Source organism: Manis pentadactyla, chromosome 7 (assembly GCF_030020395.1).
Source record: "Manis pentadactyla isolate mManPen7 chromosome 7, mManPen7.hap1, whole genome shotgun sequence".
Classification (NCBI taxonomy): domain Eukaryota; kingdom Metazoa; phylum Chordata; class Mammalia; order Pholidota; family Manidae; genus Manis; species Manis pentadactyla.
The window spans coordinates 98,230,932-98,250,734 of NC_080025.1; the positions used below are offsets into that span (position 1 = coordinate 98,230,932).

General features: G+C 38.4%; 1 protein-coding gene across 7 annotated transcripts in view; it reads left to right on the forward strand.

Moving 5' to 3' along the window:
• PALS2 (protein associated with LIN7 2, MAGUK p55 family member) overlaps positions 1-19,803 on the forward strand; it is a 165,756-nt gene that overhangs the window by 67,000 nt on the left and 78,953 nt on the right. For 4 of the 7 annotated variants that reach the window (XM_057504589.1, XM_036877886.2, XM_057504590.1 and 1 more), the window contains one exon: positions 15,514-15,632. In XM_057504589.1, the coding sequence (XP_057360572.1) occupies positions 15,516-15,632 (117 nt within the window). In that variant the 5' untranslated portion in view covers positions 15,514-15,515. Of the gene's footprint in view, positions 1-15,510; positions 15,633-19,803 lie in introns of all 7 variants that reach the window. The other 3 variants (XM_057504588.1, XM_036877876.2, XM_036877915.2) reach the window with 1 other exon arrangement.

Genomic DNA, 19,803 nt, shown 5'->3' on the forward strand with positions numbered 1-19,803 from the left:
TAGGATGTCCTGCCCCAGCCTTCTCTCTGGAATGGGAAGGTGTGAACGGGCACTGAGTAAGTGATGAGCCTGTCCTCAGGCAGGTTTCTCTTCTCCTTCACATTTGTAGGGAAAGAACAAGTGAGCAAGCTGGGGACCCTCAAAATACCTAAATAGAGGAGGAAGGATTTACCCTGGAGATGGAACATATTAGTACAAGGTTTTAAAGTAGGAAGAACAGAAGGGGAGAAGGTGGTACCACCCCTAGAAATGTTAGGAAAATAAGTAAGGAGAACTTTGGAGTGTTGTAATAACTGAAAAGTACAGACATTTGGTGGAGAACAATCTGGTGCAAAAAGGAATTTTTGCTCCCCAAATACCACTTGTTTCTTGTTTGAGAAACACTGCTTTAGTCTATCCACTCCTGTGTAGTCTCCTTTCCCCCACCCCTCCTCCCCTGGTGTCTGTATGAAGAACCAGATTCACCTTGACCTGTGCACACCTTTGTTCAGGCCCCAACATCCATATTAGGAGCCCTTCCTATGAAGACCCGATACCTTTTGTCAGTGGAAAGAAGTCTTTGGTACTTAGGCTAAAAAAAGTGTGCTCTTGTATGTGGGGTTTCCTAATTGCCGTGAGTGGCTGCCCCCATAGTGCCTGCCCTTTTTCTTTGACTCCAAGCTTACATTTTCTCTAGGGATGGTATGGAAAATACAGCTCCACATTTTGTTTGAAGGCTTCAAATATTGATCACAAATTCAAGATCTTGAGTAGGATGCACTCAGTTTGGTTATTTCTACTAGGATTCCTTCCACCTGTGTCTCCCTTGTGTCCCATTTCCTTATCATCAGGCCACCGCCATCAAAGAGTTAACACTTTACTCCTTTCCTGGACTCCCTCAAGGTTAATAATGCATGAGGCTGTGTTGTTCTAGGAGTTTTCCATGTATTATTTAGCAGCAACAACACTGAGATAGATACTACTGTTATTTGCGACTTGGAGGTGAAAAAAACCAACGTGGGTAGGTTATATCATTTACTCAGGTTTTTAGGACTAGTTATATGGTAGAGTCCAGACTCTTAAACACTGTGCTCTATCTTCTAACTCTTCTGTTCCTTCATGGTGTTCTTATCACTGTGCTTTATATACATGTGTTGACACATTTTGGTCTACTCTACTAGATTTGAGTTTTTGAAGGAAAGAATGTGTTTCTGTTTAACATCCAACACTGTTCCTGGTGTGTAAGTGCTCAGTGTTGGTTAAATCAGCTGAATACATTCAGAGTTTTACTATTCTTCTTTGAGTAAATGTAACTAAATTAGAATTTCAGGATACTAATTTGAGAGTTAAGGTATCAACAGCATATTGTTATTTTATAAAAGCAGTTATTTTTATCGACTTAAAAGTTCTGATGAACTCTGTTGTCATGGTCAAATCAGTTGTGTAATAATAGTTTTTTTAAATTTAACTTAAAGAAAACTGACTTGATCCAGGTTCTTTTTTTCTATATCATTTTTTGGAAATGTATATTAAAGAAGAATTTTGCTGCTCTATTGCAAATACACTAGTAGTAGTCCAAATGGCTTCTAGATACGTCCTTTAAATCTTTACACATCCACATAGACCGAGCTTTTGTTTTTCATTTCCTAGATCTGGTAGATTATGTAGCTTGGTTCTGGTGAAATAACTTATTTTATCTGGTGAAATAACTGATATAGGTTTATCAGTTATAAAGTATAAAATACTATGAAAAAATATATATCAAGAGAATTTATCCTAATTGGGGCAGCTAGGGACATAGAATTCTGCTGCTGAAGAGCAGAAATAATTTTCAACATGTTATGAAAATTTAACTTACCTGTCATATTTTTGATGGGAAATTCAGTTGTTGAATGGGAATAAATATACCACCAAATGTGGTTACAAAATGATTTTTAATATTAAAATAGGCTCTAGTTCTAACTTATTAAAAGTAGTTGATTTAATTACTCTAGTTGTAAAACTGGGTAGAAATGCTTTTATAAAACAACTCTAGAAAGTTTTTGGACCAGAATAGAGGTGGGTAAAGACCACTCATTTTATTAATTTGCTTTTCATACTCAACTGTATTATAGAAAGTTAGAAATACATTTTTATGTAACAAGTATTACTATAAAAGCTTGCCATTTAGTAGACTAAGCATGGAAAGATACCACTTCTAGCTTGGTAAAGTTGATACCTTTCAGATTACTGCTTTGTAAGCTATACTACGTTTTGCTGATTCCAAATAGTACACAGATATTTTATTTATGAATAGCAACGTAGAATTTAGAAACTATTCTTGATTTTGATAACAGAAAAATGTCATGTTTTTGTGACTAAAACTATATCAACAACTTTCAATGTACCAGACTGTGCACTAGTTGCTAGGAATACAGATTTGAACAAGAAAGGTAAGATTTCTGGGCTTATCAGACCTAGAGTCTAGAAAAGAAATTATACATTAAATAAATAACAGAATATTTAATTATAGGTTTATCAGTTATAAAGTATAAAATACTATGAAAAAATATATATCAAGAGAATTTATCCTAATTGGGGCAGCTAGGGACATAGAATTCTGCTGCTGAAGGTCATGAATTAAGTACACAAAGGTGGTTGTGCATCTATGGTGGTAAGCTGCAGGGAGGGCATCAGGGCAAGACAAAGATTGGTATGGCTGAAGCCACAAAGAGTGGTACAGGTTGAATCTAGCAATGTAATAAGCCATAAAACTTACATTTTAATTAATTCCTATGGGATATATATATACACACACACACATATGATACATATTAGATATGAGGCTGTTGTGGTACTCTGGACAATAAATAATGATGGCTAGGACTGGTGAGGGGATAATGGAAAGAAATTGTTGGATTCCACAAATATACAGGCAGTAGAATCTATTGCTTCCCTTGCTTAGTTTCTATTCCTACTAGTATTTGCAAATTTTCAAATATTTTTACTGTTTTTTGGTCCAGTTTTTTTCTCTTTGGCCATTGTCTTTATTCTTGTGATTTTTTTTTTCATCCATAAGTTCTTTTATTTGATTAAATTAAAATTCCAAACTCCTATTTTCACCAGATATCACTAAAGCATTCTTTTTTTTTTTCTTTTTTTTAATAGATAATTATTTTTTATTGAAGGGTAATTGACGCACACAGTATTACATTACATTAGTTTCAAGTGTACAACACAGTGATAAAACATTTATATACATAATTCTAGGTTCCAGCTATCACCCTACCAAGCTGTTACAATATCTTGACTATATTCCTGATGCTATACATTACATCCCGGTTACTTATTTATTTTACCATTGGAAGTCTGTCCTTTGTTTTTTTTTTTTTTTGTGAGGGCATCTCTCATATTTATTGATCAAATGGTTGTTAACGACAATAAAATTCTGTATAGGGGAGTCAATGCTCAATGCACAATCATTAATCCACCCCAAGCCTAATTTTCGTCAGTCTCCAATCTTCTGAGGCATAACAAACAAGTTCTTACATGGAGAACAAATTCTCACATAATGAATAAGTTACATACTGAACATTACAAGGGCAGTCATCACAGAAGCTTTTGGTTTTGCTCATGCATTATGAACTATAAACAGTCAGTTCAAATATGAATACTCATTTGGTTTTTATACTTGATTTATATGTGGATACCACATTTCTCTCTTTATTAATATTATTTTTAATAAAATGCTGAAGTGGTAGGTAGATACAAGATAAAGGTAGAAAACATAGTTTAGTGTTGTAAGAGAGCAAATGTAGATGATCATGTGTGTGCCTGTAGACTATGTGTTAATCCAAGCTAGACAAGGGCAATAAAACATCCACGTCTGCAGAAGATTTCTCTCAGAACGGAGGGGTGAGGTTCTAAGCCTCACCTCTGTTGATCCCCAATTTCTCACCGGATGACCCCCCTGTGACTGTGCCTGTCTTAGGTTGTTCCTCCCTTGAGGAATCTTACCCGTCTCTGGCTAACCAGTCATCTTCCAGGGCCATACAGGGAAATGTAAAGTTGGTAAGTGAGAGAGAAGCCTTATTGTTTGAAATGGTTAGCTTCTTATTTCTTTGCATATTTATGCCCTGTGGCTTCTATGCCCAGCATTTGTCTTGAGGTATCTTTACCACTTGGAAGAATTATGATACTCGGTAAATTTGATATGAGGCACGAATTCTATTTAAGGGTTGTAATTAGGAAGGAAGAAGAAAAGCTATAGAAGTAGCAGGCGGAAGAAAACATGGGAAGATTGATTATTTCTTTGACCTATCTTCTTGTAGAGTAACTTCAGCATGTATAGGTTTTAAGCTACTACTTAAATTGCGCACACACATTAACATAATAGGAGTATAGTTACATAACCAAAGCATATCTGTAATTACCAGCCATCTCCAGTGAAACCAAGAAAACCAGTTAGGCACCTTAGGCATTTGTGAAAACTTATCTATGATATGGTGGATATTGTCCAACTGAACTTGAACAGTCTGAGAGAAATCAGACAAATTAAAACAACCCATTCCTGGGGAATGTTCACATCCCTTATGTTCTTTTAACAGTAAATAGTCTGTAGTTGTAAGATTTTGGAGCGCTACAATTTGCACTTCTCCAAATTCTTGGTTGAGTTCCAACAGTATAGATCCAGTCAAATTTGTTGTTTTACTGTATGCACAGGCCAGCTTAGATATCTCCTTCATTCCCATGGCAAGTCCAGGAGCTGGTGGGATGAGTGCATCTACAGCTGTAGCAGTGCGTGGATCTTTGTTGGGATTTTTTGCTGATCATCTTCTATCATGAGTCTTCCCGAGAGTGCTGATGTTGGAAGTTCTCTTTCATATCGTATCTTAGTTCATTTTCGGGGTAGCCCAATTAGGCTTTGATCTTCTGTATAAACGCAAACAGACCCTTTGCCTACACTTTTATATGCCCTTTATACCCTTGTGTAGAACTCATTGGAGGTTACCACACAGGAACTGCCCTTTTTTTTTTTGTTTTTTTTTGTTTTGTTTTGTTTTTGGTATCACTAATCAACACTTACATGATGAATATTATGTTTACTAGGCTCTCCCCTATACCAGGTCTCCCCTATAAACCCCTTTACAGTCACTGTCCATCAGCATAGCAAAATGTTATAGAATCACTACTTGACTTCTCTGTGTTGTACAGCCCTCCCTTTTCTCCTACCCCCCCCATGCATGTTAATCTTAATACCCCCCTACTTCTCCCACCCCCTTATCCCTCCCTACCCACCCATCCTCCCCAGTCCCTTTCCCTTTGGTACCTGTTAGTCCATTCTTGAGTTCTGTGATTCTGCTGCTGTTTTTTTCCTTCAGTTTTTCCTTTGTTCTTATATTCCACAGATAAGTGAAATCATTTGGTATTTCTCTTTCTCCGCTTGGCTTGTTTCACTGAGCATAATACCCTCCAGCTCCATCCATGTTGCTGCGAATGATTGGATTTGCCCTTTTCTTATGGCTGAGTAGTATTCCATTGTGTATATGTACCACATCTTCTTTATTCATTCATCTATCGATGGACATTTAGGTTGCTTCCAATTCTTGGCTATTGTAAATAGTGCTGCAATAAACATAGGGGTGCACTGATCTTTCTCATACTTGATTGCTGCATTCTTAGGGTAAATTCCTAGGAGTACAATTCCTGGGTCAAATGGTAAGTCTGTTTTGAGCATTTTGATGTACCTCCATACTGCTTTCCACAATGGTTGAACTAACTTACATTCCCACCAGCAGTGTAGGAGGGTTCCCCTTTCTCCACAACCTCGCCAACATTTGTTGTTGTTTGTCTTTTGGACGGCAGCCATCCTTACTGGTGTGAGGTGGTACCTCATTGTAGTTTTAATTTGCATTTCTCTGATAATTAGCGATGTGGAGCATCTTTTCATGTGTCTGTTGGCCATCTGTATTTCTTTTTTGGAGAACCGTCTGTTCAGTTCCTGTGCCCATTTTTTAATTGGGTTATTTGTTTTTTGTTTGTTGAGGCATGTGAGCTCGTTATATATTCTGGACGTCAAGCCTTTATCGGATGTGTCATTTTCAAATATATTCTCCCATACTGTAGGGTTCCTTTTTGTTCTATTGATGGTGTCTTTTGCTGTACAGAAGCTTTTCAGCTTAATATAGTCCTACTTGTTCATTTTTGCTGTTGTTTTCCTTGCCCGGGAATATATGTTCAAGAAGAGGTCACTCATGTTTATGTCTAAGAGGTTTTTGCGTATGTTTTCTTCCAAGAGTTTAATGGTTTCGTGACTTACATTCAGGTCTTTGATCCATTTTGAGTTTACTTTTGTATATGGGGTTAGACAGTGGTCCAGATTCATTCTCCTACATGTAGCTGTCCAGTTTTGCCAGCACCATCTGTTGAAGAGACTGTCATTTCGCCATTGTATGTCCATGGCTCCTTTATCAAATATTAATTGACCATATATGTCTGGGTTGATGTCTGGATTCTCTAGTCTGTTCCATTGGTCTGTGGCTCTGCTCTTGTGCCAGTACCAAATTGTCTTGATTACTATGGCTTTATAGTAGAGCTTGAAGTTGGGGAGTGAGATCCCCCCTACTTTATTCTTCTTTCTCAGGATTGCTTTGGCTATTCGTGGCCTTTGGTGTTTCCATATGAATTTTTGAATTATTTGTTCCAGTTCATTGAAGAATGTTGCTGGTAGTTTCATAGGGATTGCATCAAATCTGTATATTGCTTTGGGCAGGATGGCCATTTTGACGATATTAATTCTTCCTAGCCACGAGCATGGGATGAGTTTCCATCTGTTAGTGTCCCCTTTAATTTCTCTTAAGAGTGACTTGTAGTTTTCAGAGTATAAGTCTTTCACTTCTTTGGTTAGGTTTATTCCTAGGTATTTTATTTTTTTTGATGCAATTGTGAATGGAGTTGTTTTCCTGATTTCTCTTTCTGTTGGTTCATTGTTAGTATATAGGAAAGCCACAGATTTATGTGTGTTGATTTTGTATCCTGCAACTTTGCTGTATTCCGATATCAGTTCTAGTAGTTTTGGGGTGGAGTCTTTAGGGTTTTTTATATACAGTGTCATGTCATCTGCAAATAGTGACAGGTTAACTTCTTCTTTACCAATCTGGATTCCTTGTATTTCTTTGTTTTGTCTGATTGCTGTGGCTAGGACCTCCAGTACTATGTTAAATAACAGTGGAGAGAGTGGGCATCCCTGTCTAGTTCCCGATCTCAGAGGAAATGCTTTCAGCTTCTCGCTGTTCAATATAATGTTGGCTGTGGGTTTATCATAGATGGCCTTTATTATGTTGAGGTACTTGCCCTCTATTCCCATTTTGCTGACAGTTTTTATCATGAATGGATGTTGAACTTTGTCAAATGCTTTTTCAGGATCTATGGAGATGATCATGTGGTTTTTGTCTTTCTTTTTGTTGATGTGGTGGATGATGTTGATGGACTTGCGAATGTTGTACCATCCTTGCATCCCTGGGATGAATCCCACTTGGTCATGGTGTATGATCCTTTTGATGTATTTTTGAATTCGGTTTGCTAATATTTTGTTGAGTATTTTTGCATCTACATTCATCAGGGATATTGGTCTGTAGTTTTCTTTTTTGGTGGAGTCTTTGCCTGGTTTTGGTATTAGGGTGATGTTAACTTCATAGAATTAGTTTGGGAGTATCCCCTCCTCCTCTATTTTTTGGAAAACTCTAAGGAGAATGGGTATTATGTCTTCCCTGTATGTCTGATAAAATTCCGAGGTAAATCCATCTGGCCTGGGAGTTTTGTTCTTTGGTAGTTTTTTGATTACCACTTCAATTTCATTGCCGGTAATTGGTCTGTTTAGGTTTTTTGTTTCTTTCTGGGTCAATCTTGGAAGGTTGTATTTTTCTAGGAAGTTGTCCATTTCTCCTATGTTTCCCAGCTTGTTAGCGTATAGGTTTTCATAGTATTCTCTAATAATTCTTTGTATTTCTGTGGGGTCCGTCGTGATTTTTCCTTTCTCGTTTCTGATACTGTTGATTTGTGTTGACCCTCTTTTCTTCTTAATAAGTCTGGCTAGAGGTTTATCTATTTTGTTTATTTTCTCAAAGAACCAGCTCTTGGTTTCATTGATTTTTCTATTGTTTTATTCTTCTCAATTTTATTTATTTCTTCTCTAATCTTTATTATGTCCCTCCTTCTGCTGACCTTAGGCCTCATCTGTTGTTCTTTTTCCAGTTTCGATAATTGTGACATTAGACCATTCATTTGGGATTGCTCTTCCTTTTTTAAATATGCTTGGATTGCTATATACTTTCCTCAAGACTGCTCTTGCTGTGTCCCTCAGAAGTTGGGGCTTAGTGTTGTTGTTGTCATTTGTTTCCATATATTGCTGGATCTCCATTTTGATTTGGTCATTGATCCATTGATTATTTAGGAGCGTGTTGTTAAGCCTCCATGTGTTTGTGAGCCTCTTTGCTTTCTTTGTACAGTTTATTTCTAGTTTTATGCCTTTGTGGTCTGAAAAGTTGGTTGGTAGGATTTCAATCTTTTGGAATTTTCTGAGGCTCTTTTTGTGGCCTAGTATGTGGTCTATTCTGGAGAATGTTCCATGTGCACTTGAGAAGAATGTATATCCTGTTGCTTTTGGATGTAGAGTTCTATAGATGTCTATTAGGTCCATCTGTTCTACTGTGTTGTTCAGTGCTTCCGTGTCCTTACTTATTTTCTGCCCAGTGGATCTATCCTTTGGGGTGAGTGGTGTGTTGAAGTCTCCTAGAATGAATGCATTGCAGTCTATATCCCCCTTTAGTTCAGTTAGTATTTGTTTCACATATGCTGGGGCTCCTGTGTTGGGTGCATATATATTTAGAATGGTTACATCCTCTTGTTTGACTGAGCCCTTTATAATTATGTAGTGTACTTCTTTATCTCTTGTTACTTTCTTTGTTTTGAAGTCTGTTTTGTCTGATATTAGTACTGCAACCCCTGCTTTCTTCTCACTGTTGTTTGCTTGAAATATGTTTTTCCATCCCTTGACTTTTAGTCTGTACATGTCTTTGGGTTTGAGGTGAGTTTCTTGTAAGCAGCATATAGATGAGTCTTGCTTTTTTATCCATTCTGTTACTCTGTGTCTTTTGATTGGTGCATTCAGCCCATTAACATTTAGGGTGACTATTGAAAGATATGTACTTATTGCCATTGCAGGCTTTAAATTTGTGGTTACGAAATGTTCAAGGTTAGCCTCTAGTACCTTACTGCCTAACTTAGCTCGCTTATTGAGCTGTTATATACACTGTCTGGAGATTCTTTTCTTCTCTCCCTTCTTGTTCCTCCTCCTCGATTTTTCATATGTTGGGTGTTTTGTGCTGTGCTCTTTCTAGGAGGGCTCCCATCTAGAGCAGTCCCTGTAAGATGTTCTGTAGAGGTGGTTTGTGGAAAGGAAATTCCCTCAGCTTTTGTTTGTCTGTGAATTGTTTAATCCTGCCATCATATTTGAATGATAGTCGTGCTGGATACAGTATCCTTGGTTCAAGGCCCTTCTGTTTCATTGTATTAAATATATCATCCCATTCTCTTCTGGCCTGTAGGTTTCTGTTGAGAAATCTGATGTTAGCCTGATGGGTTTTCCTTTATAGGTGACCTTTTTCTCTCTAGCTGCCTTTAACACTCTTTCCTTGTCCTTGATCTTTGCCATTTTAATTATTATGTGTCTTGGTGTTGTCCTTCTTGGATCCTTTCTGTTGGGGGTTCTGTGTATTTCCGTGGTCTGTTGGATTATTTCCTCCCCCCAGTTTGGGGAAGTTTTCAGCAATTATTTCTTCTAAGATACTTTCCATCTCTTTTCCTCTCTCTTCTTCTTCTGGGACCCCTATAATACGGATATTGTTCCTTTTGGATTGGTCACACAGTTCTCTTAATATTGTTTCATTCCTGGAGATCCTTTCGTCTCTCTCTATGTCAGCTTCTATGCGTTCCTGTTCTCTGGTTTCAATTCCATCAATGGCCTCTTGCATTCTATCTATTCTGCTTATAAACCCTTCCAGAGTTTGTTTCATTTCTGCGATCTCCTTTCTGGCATCTGTGATCTCCCTCCGGACTTCATCCCATTTCTCTTGTGTATTTCTCTGCATCTCTGTCAGCATGTTTATGATTCTTATTTTGAATTCTTTTTCAGGAAGACTGGTTAGGTCTGTCTCCTTCTCTGGTGTTGTCTCTGTGATCTTTGTCTGCCTGTAGCTTTGCCTTTTCATGGTGATAGGAATAGTTTGCAGAGCTGAGAAGAGTGACGGCTGGAAGGACTTCCTTTCTTGTTGGTTTGTGGCCCTCCTCTCCTGGGAGAACAGCGACCTCTAGTGGCTTGTGTTGCGCAGCTGCGTGCAGACAGGGTTTCTGCTTCCTGCCCGGCTGCTATGGAGTTAATCTCCGCTGTTGCTGTGGGCGTGGCCTGGCTCGGGCAGCTACTCCAAAGTGGTGGAGTCGCGTTGGAGCAGGAGCTGCTGGGAGGCTATTTATCTCCGTAAGGGGCCTCCCTGCTCCCTGCAGCCCAGGGGTTAGGGTTCCCAGAGATCCCCGGATTCCCTACCTCTGGATTAAGTGTCCTGCCATGCCCCTTTAAGACTTCCAAAAATCACCCGCCAAAACAAATCAACCACCACCAAAAAAAAAAAGAAAAAAAAATTTTTAATTAAAAAAAAAATTTTTTTTTTAATTAAAAAAAAGGTGGTCGCTCATTTTTCTTTATTCTCCGGTGCCAGCCTCAGGCCTCTTCTCACCGGTCTTGCTGCCCTGTTTCCCTAGTATTGGGGTCCCTATCCCTTTAAGACTTCCAAAAAGCGCTCGCCAAAACAAAACAGCAAAAAAGCAAAAAAAAAAAAAAAAAAAAAATGGTCGCGCGCTTTTCTTATGTCCTCCAACACCCGGCCTCCAGTGCCCGCTCACTGTTCTAGCTCCCCTGTTTTCCCAGTATCGAGGGCCCTGCACTCTGGCCCGGATGGCTGGGGCTGGGTGTTCGGCAGCCCTGGGCTCCGTCTCCCTCCCGCTCTGCCTGCTCTTCTCCCGCCGGGAGCTGGGGGGAGGGGCGCTCGGCTCCCGCGGGGCCGGGGCTTGTATCTTACCCCCCTTCGCGAGGCGCTGGGTTCTCTCAGGTGTGGATGTGGTCTGGATATTTTCCTTTGTCCTCTGGTCTTTATTCTAGGAAGGGTTGTCTTTGTTATATTTTCATAGATATATGTGGTTTTGGGAGGAGATTTCCGCTGCTCTACTCACGCCGCCATCTTCCGCCCTTCCCACCTATTCTTGTGATTTTTAACCTTTATTAATGTTTTGCTGCTATTTTAATAGAGATTCTGAAGGGAAAGACTCAAGCTGTCAACCGTACCCCAACTGATTTGAAATGTCACCTTTAGCATAAATTAATCCTAGTTAGCCACACACTGATTCAGGGTTTGTCTGTTACTGTGCTAGTACTGCACTATTTTAATGTTTTTATGTTTGATGGCAGTTAACCACCCTCACCGTCATGCTTTTTTCCAAACACACTGTCTAGTTTTACGTATTTTATCTTTCAAGCAAATTTTAGAATACCTTCACAAAAATATTCCATTGGGATGCCTGTTAGGGTTGTTCAATTTTTTAGAAGATTAATTTGGACAGAATTGACATTTTTATATTGAATCTTCCTATCCTAGAACTCTTTCCTTATTTTAAATGTCATTAGAATATTTTATAATTTTCTTATATCTGAGTGAGCATTTTTATTTTAGCTCTAGTTCTTATTTGTAGACTTCGTTGTTATTAAGATGTCTTGCCAATGGGTTTCAGCCCCGGGCAAGTTCTCTATGGATTCAGTGTGACCAAAGAAATTGATAGTAAAACGTTTCCTGGGGTGAAAGGGTTTATTACCCGACTTGTTCTCCTGGTGGTAGATGGAGCCCTAACATCTCTGCCTCGGCCCAGAGTACTGGTGGAGCTCTCTATATAGCACAGTTATAGTTTATTGCCTAAAGGTGTGGGAGTGGTAGCCTAGTAACAGGCCAGTTACATCATCAGGTGGTTTAAGTTCAGTGAGGACCCTGGCCATAGGAAGCCCAACGTCTCCACATATGAGTAAGTATCTCTTTTTCCTCTCAATGATGTTGTAGTTGGTTATTACTATTCAGGAAAACTTGATTTTTCTATATTGCTCTAGTGTTTTAGTCACTTAGCCATGCTCTTCTAACTAACTTTAATAATTTTTCAACTGAGTCCTTCAGACTTTTCAAGGTAGTTATCATTCTGTATTATCTGTAACACTGGGGGAAAAATCCCGGGGCAAGATAACTCTAAAAACCAAAATCAGTCAAAGGGAGAAATAAAGTTAAGAAACCCATTTCTTTCTTTCAAGCAGTCGTCAGGTCTCTCTCTAGACCAGGCTGCAGCAGAAGAGCGTGCTCCACCCATCCTCTCTGGTGCAGATAAACCCTTGTAGGCCCTTGTAATTACCTATTGATATGTAGATGCCTAATTTCTCCACCCCTTGGAAACACCTATTGATATGCAGATTCACTAAAGCCAGATGTGAGATTCTGGAAATACTGCAATTTTAACCACATCTTAAAATGGCAAGCTTTTCCACTAGAATTGGGTTTTTAATTTTATTTGGGATATTTGAAACATTGAGATGGTTGTGGTTTTTTTCTTACGCTATGATAATATGTTAAGTTACATTATGTATTTCTTAAGGTTGAATCATCTTGACATTACTAGCATGAACTGTACTTAGCTACTAATTGTTTTTTTTAATATTTGAGATTCAGTTTGCTAATAAGCTATTTAAGGTATTTGCAGAAATGCTCATGAATGAGTTTAGTATAATATTGAGTCTTGAAATCCACATAGAAGTTAAACTTTTAATCTTTTGTTTTTAAAATGTGGACTATTTCTTTCTAGGTCTTATAGAATTTATTTTTAAATCTGTTCAGGCCTAATACCTTTTTTAAAGGTATTTGTTCTATTATAGCCTATTTCCTTTTTTACCTCTTTCTTCTAAACTTCAGTAATTAACATTTTCCTAAGAAATCTCTTCTTTATTGGATTTTAAAATAAAGTTGATCCTTGTATTCTCTTTAATCTTCTTTATGCCTGCAGTTATTTTCTCATTGTGTTCCTCACAGAAACTCAGAACCAGATGGCTTCACTGGTAAATTCTATCAAACATTAAAGAACAATTAAAACTAATACTTCACAAACTCTTCCAGAAAAGAGTGAGCCAGACAAACTGCAGTGTGCTTGTGGGGCAGCTCCAGGTTATTTGTGTCTTTTCTTTTCTTAATCAGACTAACCAAGTATTTATCTATTACTATTAGCCTTTAGAAGAGCTAGCATATTGATCAAATCTGTTGTGTTGTTTGTTCTGTTTGTTTTAATTGATCTCTGAATTTCCTATCATCTTGTCAATTTTGGTCTTTCATGATCTCTCATACTTTCCCTCCCATTGCCCTTTGCTAGTGGAAGGATTCTTCAGTTTGCTTGTCCTACCCATTATAGCTTAATCTTATTTCTCTCTCTTTCTTTTCCCCTGCCAGTAATTCTGTTTCTTGGAGATTAGTCCTTCTGTTTGTTGATTTACAGAGGTGCATTCATGCTGCTGCTAGTTTTCATAAGTGTTTGGTGATTTTTGACTTGTTCATCTTTGTAATTGAAGGGTCTAGACTAAATTATCAATTTTTCTCTGGCTCAGATAGAAATACCATTTATATGTCACTGAGTCTAGCGTCTGATTAAAGGTCCTTCTTCCTCTAGTGATTACAGAGGAGTGAATTTGGAAGAAACTTACCTTCTGAGTTTGGGGACTTTCCTTTCATCCTGTAATCTCTGAGTAAATTGGGACATTGCCTGCTTCTCTGACTCCTACCCAAGGAGTCTCTCTTTAGAGAGCTTCCTATTTCATATATAAAGCTTTAACATATACTAGAATTTCCTTGTGATTATCCATGTCTGAGTGATTATTGTAGATTTCATTTATGTTTAAGTTTTTTATAAGGTTAATTCTCTCTCATTACTCTTTGTTGTAATTTTCTCATTTTTTCATATGCTTTTTGGCAAATTTATTTAAAAAGAACCATTGTCTCTTTATAGTAGCTCATGTTATTTTTTAACTAATATGTAAAGTCAGTAGTAAATTGGCTTGTTAGGAGAAACCATTTCTTCACTCTCCTATAGCATCCCAATAAAGGATGGGGGATGGGTGTATGCCAGGTGTTAGGACATTTTATTCATGACAGAAGTAACTCTGGGGAGGGGAAATCCCAGGGCAAAATATCTTTGAGGCCAAAATCAGTCAAAGGGAGAAATAAAGTTTAAAACCCATTTATTGCTTATAAGCAGGCACCCCACGTCTCTCTCTCTCCTGCTGTGGCAGAAGTGAACAAATCCTCCCCCAACCTCTAAGATCCAGCTTAACCCCTGCTCACCCATTGACACGGAGGTGGACTACTTCTCTCCACCCCTTGGAAACACCTGTTGATGTGGAGATGCACTAAAGCCAGGCCAGAGATTCTGGAAATAGTGTAATTTTACCCACACAGAGTATGGAATGAAAGTGTTAGGATAGATCCATGCATGTCAGGGAAATTGTGTTAATGTTTCAACATCCTGGCTTAACTGGAGCACCAGGGGAAGAAGTTCCACCCACACCTACCAGTTCCTCTCTGCCTTTCCCACCAGTCAACTCTGAGTTACCCCAAAGCCAAGCAGTTCTCATCTAACCCTGAACAAAGGGGAAGATACTAAAGACAGCAAGACCCCATGTCCCAACTCTCCTCTTTAGGATTAAATAGCCTGGAGCATAGCAGGTCAACTATGAACACAACCAAGTGAGGAATTTCAAGGAAGCTTTGACAAGATCAATAAGAATAAACATCTGGATTTAACTCCAGAAAAAAGTACTACCTGGGGAAAATAAAGTCTTAACATATAGTCTAAAACTGCCTATAAGAAAGGACTAAGGAATGGTCCTCTACACATTAGTTCTGGACTCAGCGGGGCTTCAGCTGGTCCAGTCTGAGCCTGCTGAGCCCGTTAACCTGGGGCTGCCCCACAAGCACAATGCAGTTTGTCTGGCTAACTCTTTTCTGGAAAAGTTTGTGAAGTATTAGTTTTAATTGTTCTTTAATGTTTGATAGAATTTACCAGTGAAACCATCTGGTTCTGAGTTTGTTGGAAGTTTCATTGATCACTAATTCAATCTCTTTACTTTTTTATGTGTCTATAAATATTTCATCGAGTAATATTTTTAAATTTGAAAAATACAAAGCCAAGTGTAAGGGTGGTAAATATGTATGATGTAGTCTGATAAAGCCCAAATTGCATATGAAAACCTGCCTTGCTACTAATTATGGGAAGTCAGTTTGAAACTTAGACTATTTAACAGTTTGGTTTTTTAAAATGTGATTTTTACAAAACTGTGTGGATTGTTAATATCCTTTTATTTGAATTATTTATACTTGTATTTTATAATGACTTGGAATTTAAGGGTTTATTGTTGTTTCATCTCAGCAGCGATGCAGCAAGTGTTGGATAACCTCACGGACCTGCCTTCATCTACAGGAGCAGAAGAAATAGACCTTATTTTCCTCAAGGGGATTATGGAGAATCCCATTGTAAAATCACTTGCCAAGGTATATTGGTTTATTCATAAGATTTTAAATTTGTTTTTACAGAGGTGTTTTCAGGCATTTCTGTTTTAGAAACTTGGTTGATATGTCTTAGGCTTAGCAGACAATAACACTTATCATGTAATGAAATCTTTGTGTACCCCAAAATTAGACCATTTTGGCCGTTTCTGTACTGAATTTAAATATAGGATAAAATGACTTCTAGTTTTACCCTAACACATATATAGTTTTAGGGAAATCATAACTGAACAATCATGTCTTAACAGGCTTCTGAAGAAGATCCTGGTCATATCTCCATTTTCAACAACAGCAACGTACTGATTTTCTCCTTTTACATTAGACTGCACCTGTTTTTCATGTCAGTTATTGCCTGCCTATATCTAGTACTTTTTAAATCTTGTTTTTCTTGGTTAACCATGCTATTTTAAGTCTGTTTCCATAATAACTCTGTAGTAACCTCCTTAATTCATCCATATGTATGCTTTTACAGTCATTTTTGGTTGTTTTATTTCACTTAATACAATTTCCCTGTAAAAATTTGTATAAACATCACTAAAGCTCAGTGTATTCACTACTTCTGTGCCCTGTCTCCCATTCTTTAACATTCCCCCAAATGATTTTTGCTTTCAAGAACCTATGCCACATGCCCTCTGACCTTTCCTTCATGTAGCCATCTTGTTCCATTTGCTTTTTGCACTCCTAGAATGTTGATTTCCCTCTTGTGAGATCATTGTTTAGTCACAGTCTGTTACTCCTTTTATTGTAACTTCTGAAAAATATACCCTTCATGAAGTTTTCTATTAGATTGTCTTAATGATGCAGTCTTCATTTTCTTCACAAACTTAATCAGTCTAAGATCACATGATACAAACAAAGACTTTGGCTCCTAAGTAGAAATGAATCCACCACTTTCATAGCACCCAACTGGACAAATCAGCTTGAATTTTTTCTTTTGTCATTTTTTATTGCAGTTTTTACAAAGTTTACTAAATAGTCCTTTATTTTCATAATATATAGGATATGATTTAACTTCAAATTCAAATGTCTTTGTCAAAAACATCAAGCACTGTGCTGTGTTGAGATAAAGTAATACCTTCAGGGTTTGTTGAAATAAGCAGGGGCTGTTTAAGCTTATTCCCTTCAGTTTCATGGTACTTTTGATGTCATACTGTTGGTTGTCAGTTTTATTGTCAATTATATATTAAATCCAGTCCCCATGTTTATTTGTTATAGCTTTTGATCTGTGTATTTAGAAACTAGACAATATTACATAAGGTGTGATTAAAGTTGGTGGCGTGAGAGGTGAGACAGAAACTTCCTCCCAAAACCACATATAGTATGAAAATATAGCAAATACATCATATCCTGAAAGAGCAAAGGAAAAAAGCCTGTGGCAGACTGTCTACACCTAGGGCAGCAGACCTCAAGGAAAATGGTAACATCCCAAATCTGTAATCTGGAGGGACCCAAGCCCTTCTCCCACCCCAGCTCACCAGAGGGATAAGGAGAAATGGAGCGGGAAGAGGGTGTAGGCCTAGAACTGCTGAACACCCAGCCCTGGAGATCTCCTCTGGAAGCATGAACCTACATTACATGATGCTCTGGAGATAAGTGGGGTTGGAAAGCTAAGACAGGCAGAATACTTGGAGAGACTGAGATTCCAGCCACTTGTGGAAAACAGGGATCCACATCTAGCCGCTCTGGGACAAAAGAAAGGCAGGCAGTCTGAGAGACTTCCTAACAGCAAGAGGGCTGTTAAAGGGGCAAGGATTGCACGAGCTCACTGCTCAGGAGAAAGGACAGGTGGACAAAACTGTCAGGTGCACTCTGCCCAGCAGGTTGGGAGCTGTCAGGAGCTTCAGGCACTTCATCCCCCTGGTTGGCTATGCAGCACCAAAACTCCCCACCATGATACGTAGCCTGCTGCACCTTCCTTCCAGCCAGCACTGGCTTGAAATCCAGCTGCTCCTGCCACTGCATGAGGCCAGCCAGAAGGTGGCCCTGCCTATGGCAGCTACAAGCACAAAGTATAGAGGCTTCTCCCTGTATACTTGGTCCACTGGCCCTGGCAGTGGAGGCAGGCACTGCAGCCAGGAAACAGGAAAGAGGTCTTTCTTCCCAACAGGTCCCAGCACCACTCGCCTACAACCCCCACCATCGCTTCAGGGTCTGAGCAGCTCCACAGAGTAGAGCCTGTCTCTAGAGGGTGCCAATATCAGACCAATATCCCTGATGAACATAGATGCAAAAATATTCAACAAAATATTAGCAAATCAAATTTAAAAATACATCAAAAAGATCATCCATCATGCTCAAGTAGGATTTATTCTAGGAATGCAAGGATGGTACAGTATTCGAAAATCCATCAACATCATCCACCACATCAACAAAAAGAAGGACAAAAACCACATTATCTTCTCCATAGATGCTGAAAAAGCACTCTACAAAATTCAACATCCATTCATGATAAAAACTCTCAGCAAAATGGGTATAGAGGGCAAGTACCTCAAGATAATAAAGACCATATATGAAAAACCCACAGCCAACATCATACTTAACAGTGAAGAGCTGAAAGCTTTTCCTTTATGATCAGGAGCAAGACCAAGATGCCCACTCTCCCCACTTTATTCAACATAGTTCTGGAGGTCCTAGCCATGGCAATCAGACAACAGAAAGAAAGAAAAAGGCATCCAGATTGGTAAGGAAGAAGTTAAACTGTTTGTGTTTGCAGATGACATGATATTGTACGTAGAAAACCCTTAAGAATCCACCCCAAAACTACTAGAACCAATAATTGAATTCAGCAAAGTTGCAGATACAAAATTAATACACAGAAATCTGTGGCATTCCTATACACTAACAGTGAACTAGCAGAGAGAGAAATCAGGAAAACAAGTCCATTCACAATTGCATCAAAAAGAATAAAATACCTAGGAATAAACCTAACTAAGGAAGTGAAAGACCTATACCCTGAAAACTACAAGACACTCATGAGAGAAATTGAAGAAGACACCAATAAGTGGAAATATGTTCCATGCTCATGGATAGGAAGAATTGGTATTATGAAAATGACCATCCTGCCTAAAGCAATCTTAGTCAATCCAATCCCTATCAAAATACCAATGGCATTCTTCAAGGAGCTAGAGCAAATAGTTGTATAATTCACACGGAACTACAAAAGACTCCAAATAGCCAAAGCAATCCTGAGAAGGAAGAATAAAGCTGGAGGATTATGCTCCCCAACTTCAAGCTCTACTACTAAGCAACAGTGATCAAGACAATTTGGTACTGGCACAAAAACAGACCCATAGATAAATAGAACAGAATAGAGAGCCCAAATATAAACCCAAACATATATGGTCAATTAATATACAATAAAGGAGCCATAGATGTACAATGGGGAAATGACAGCCTCTTCGACAACTGGTGCTAGTAAAACTGGACAGCTGCATGTAAGAGAATGAAACTGGACTATTGTCTAACTCCATACACAAAAGTAAACTCAAAATGGATCAAAGACCTGAATGCAAGTCATGAAACCATAAAACTCTTAAGAAAAAAACATAGGCAAAAATCTCTTGAATATAAACATGAGCAACTTTTTCCTGAACACATCTCCTCAGGCAAGGGAAACAAAAGCAAAAATGAACAAATGGAACTACATCAAGCTAAAAAGCTTCTGTACAGCAAAGGACATGATCAGTAGAACAAAAAGGCATCCTACAGTATGGAAGAATATATTTTAAACAACGTATCTGACAAGGGGTTAACATCCAAAGTATATAAAGAATTCACACTCCTCAACATCCAAAAAGCCAATAACCCTATTAAAATATGGGCAGAGAATATGAACAGACAGTTCTCCAAAGAAGAAATTCAGATGGCCAACAGGCACATGAAAAGATGCTCCACATTGCTAGTCATCAGAGAAATGCAAATTAAAACCACAATGAGATATCACCTCACACCAGTTAGGATGGCCACCATCCAAAAGACAGACAACAACAAATGCTGGTGAGGATGCGGAGAAAGGGGAACCCTCTACGCAGCTGGCGGGAATGTAAATTAGTTCAACCATTGTGGAAAGCAATATAGAGGTTTCTCAAAAAACTAAAAATACAAATACCATTTGAACCAGGGATTCAGCTCCTAGGAATTTACCCAAAGAAAACAA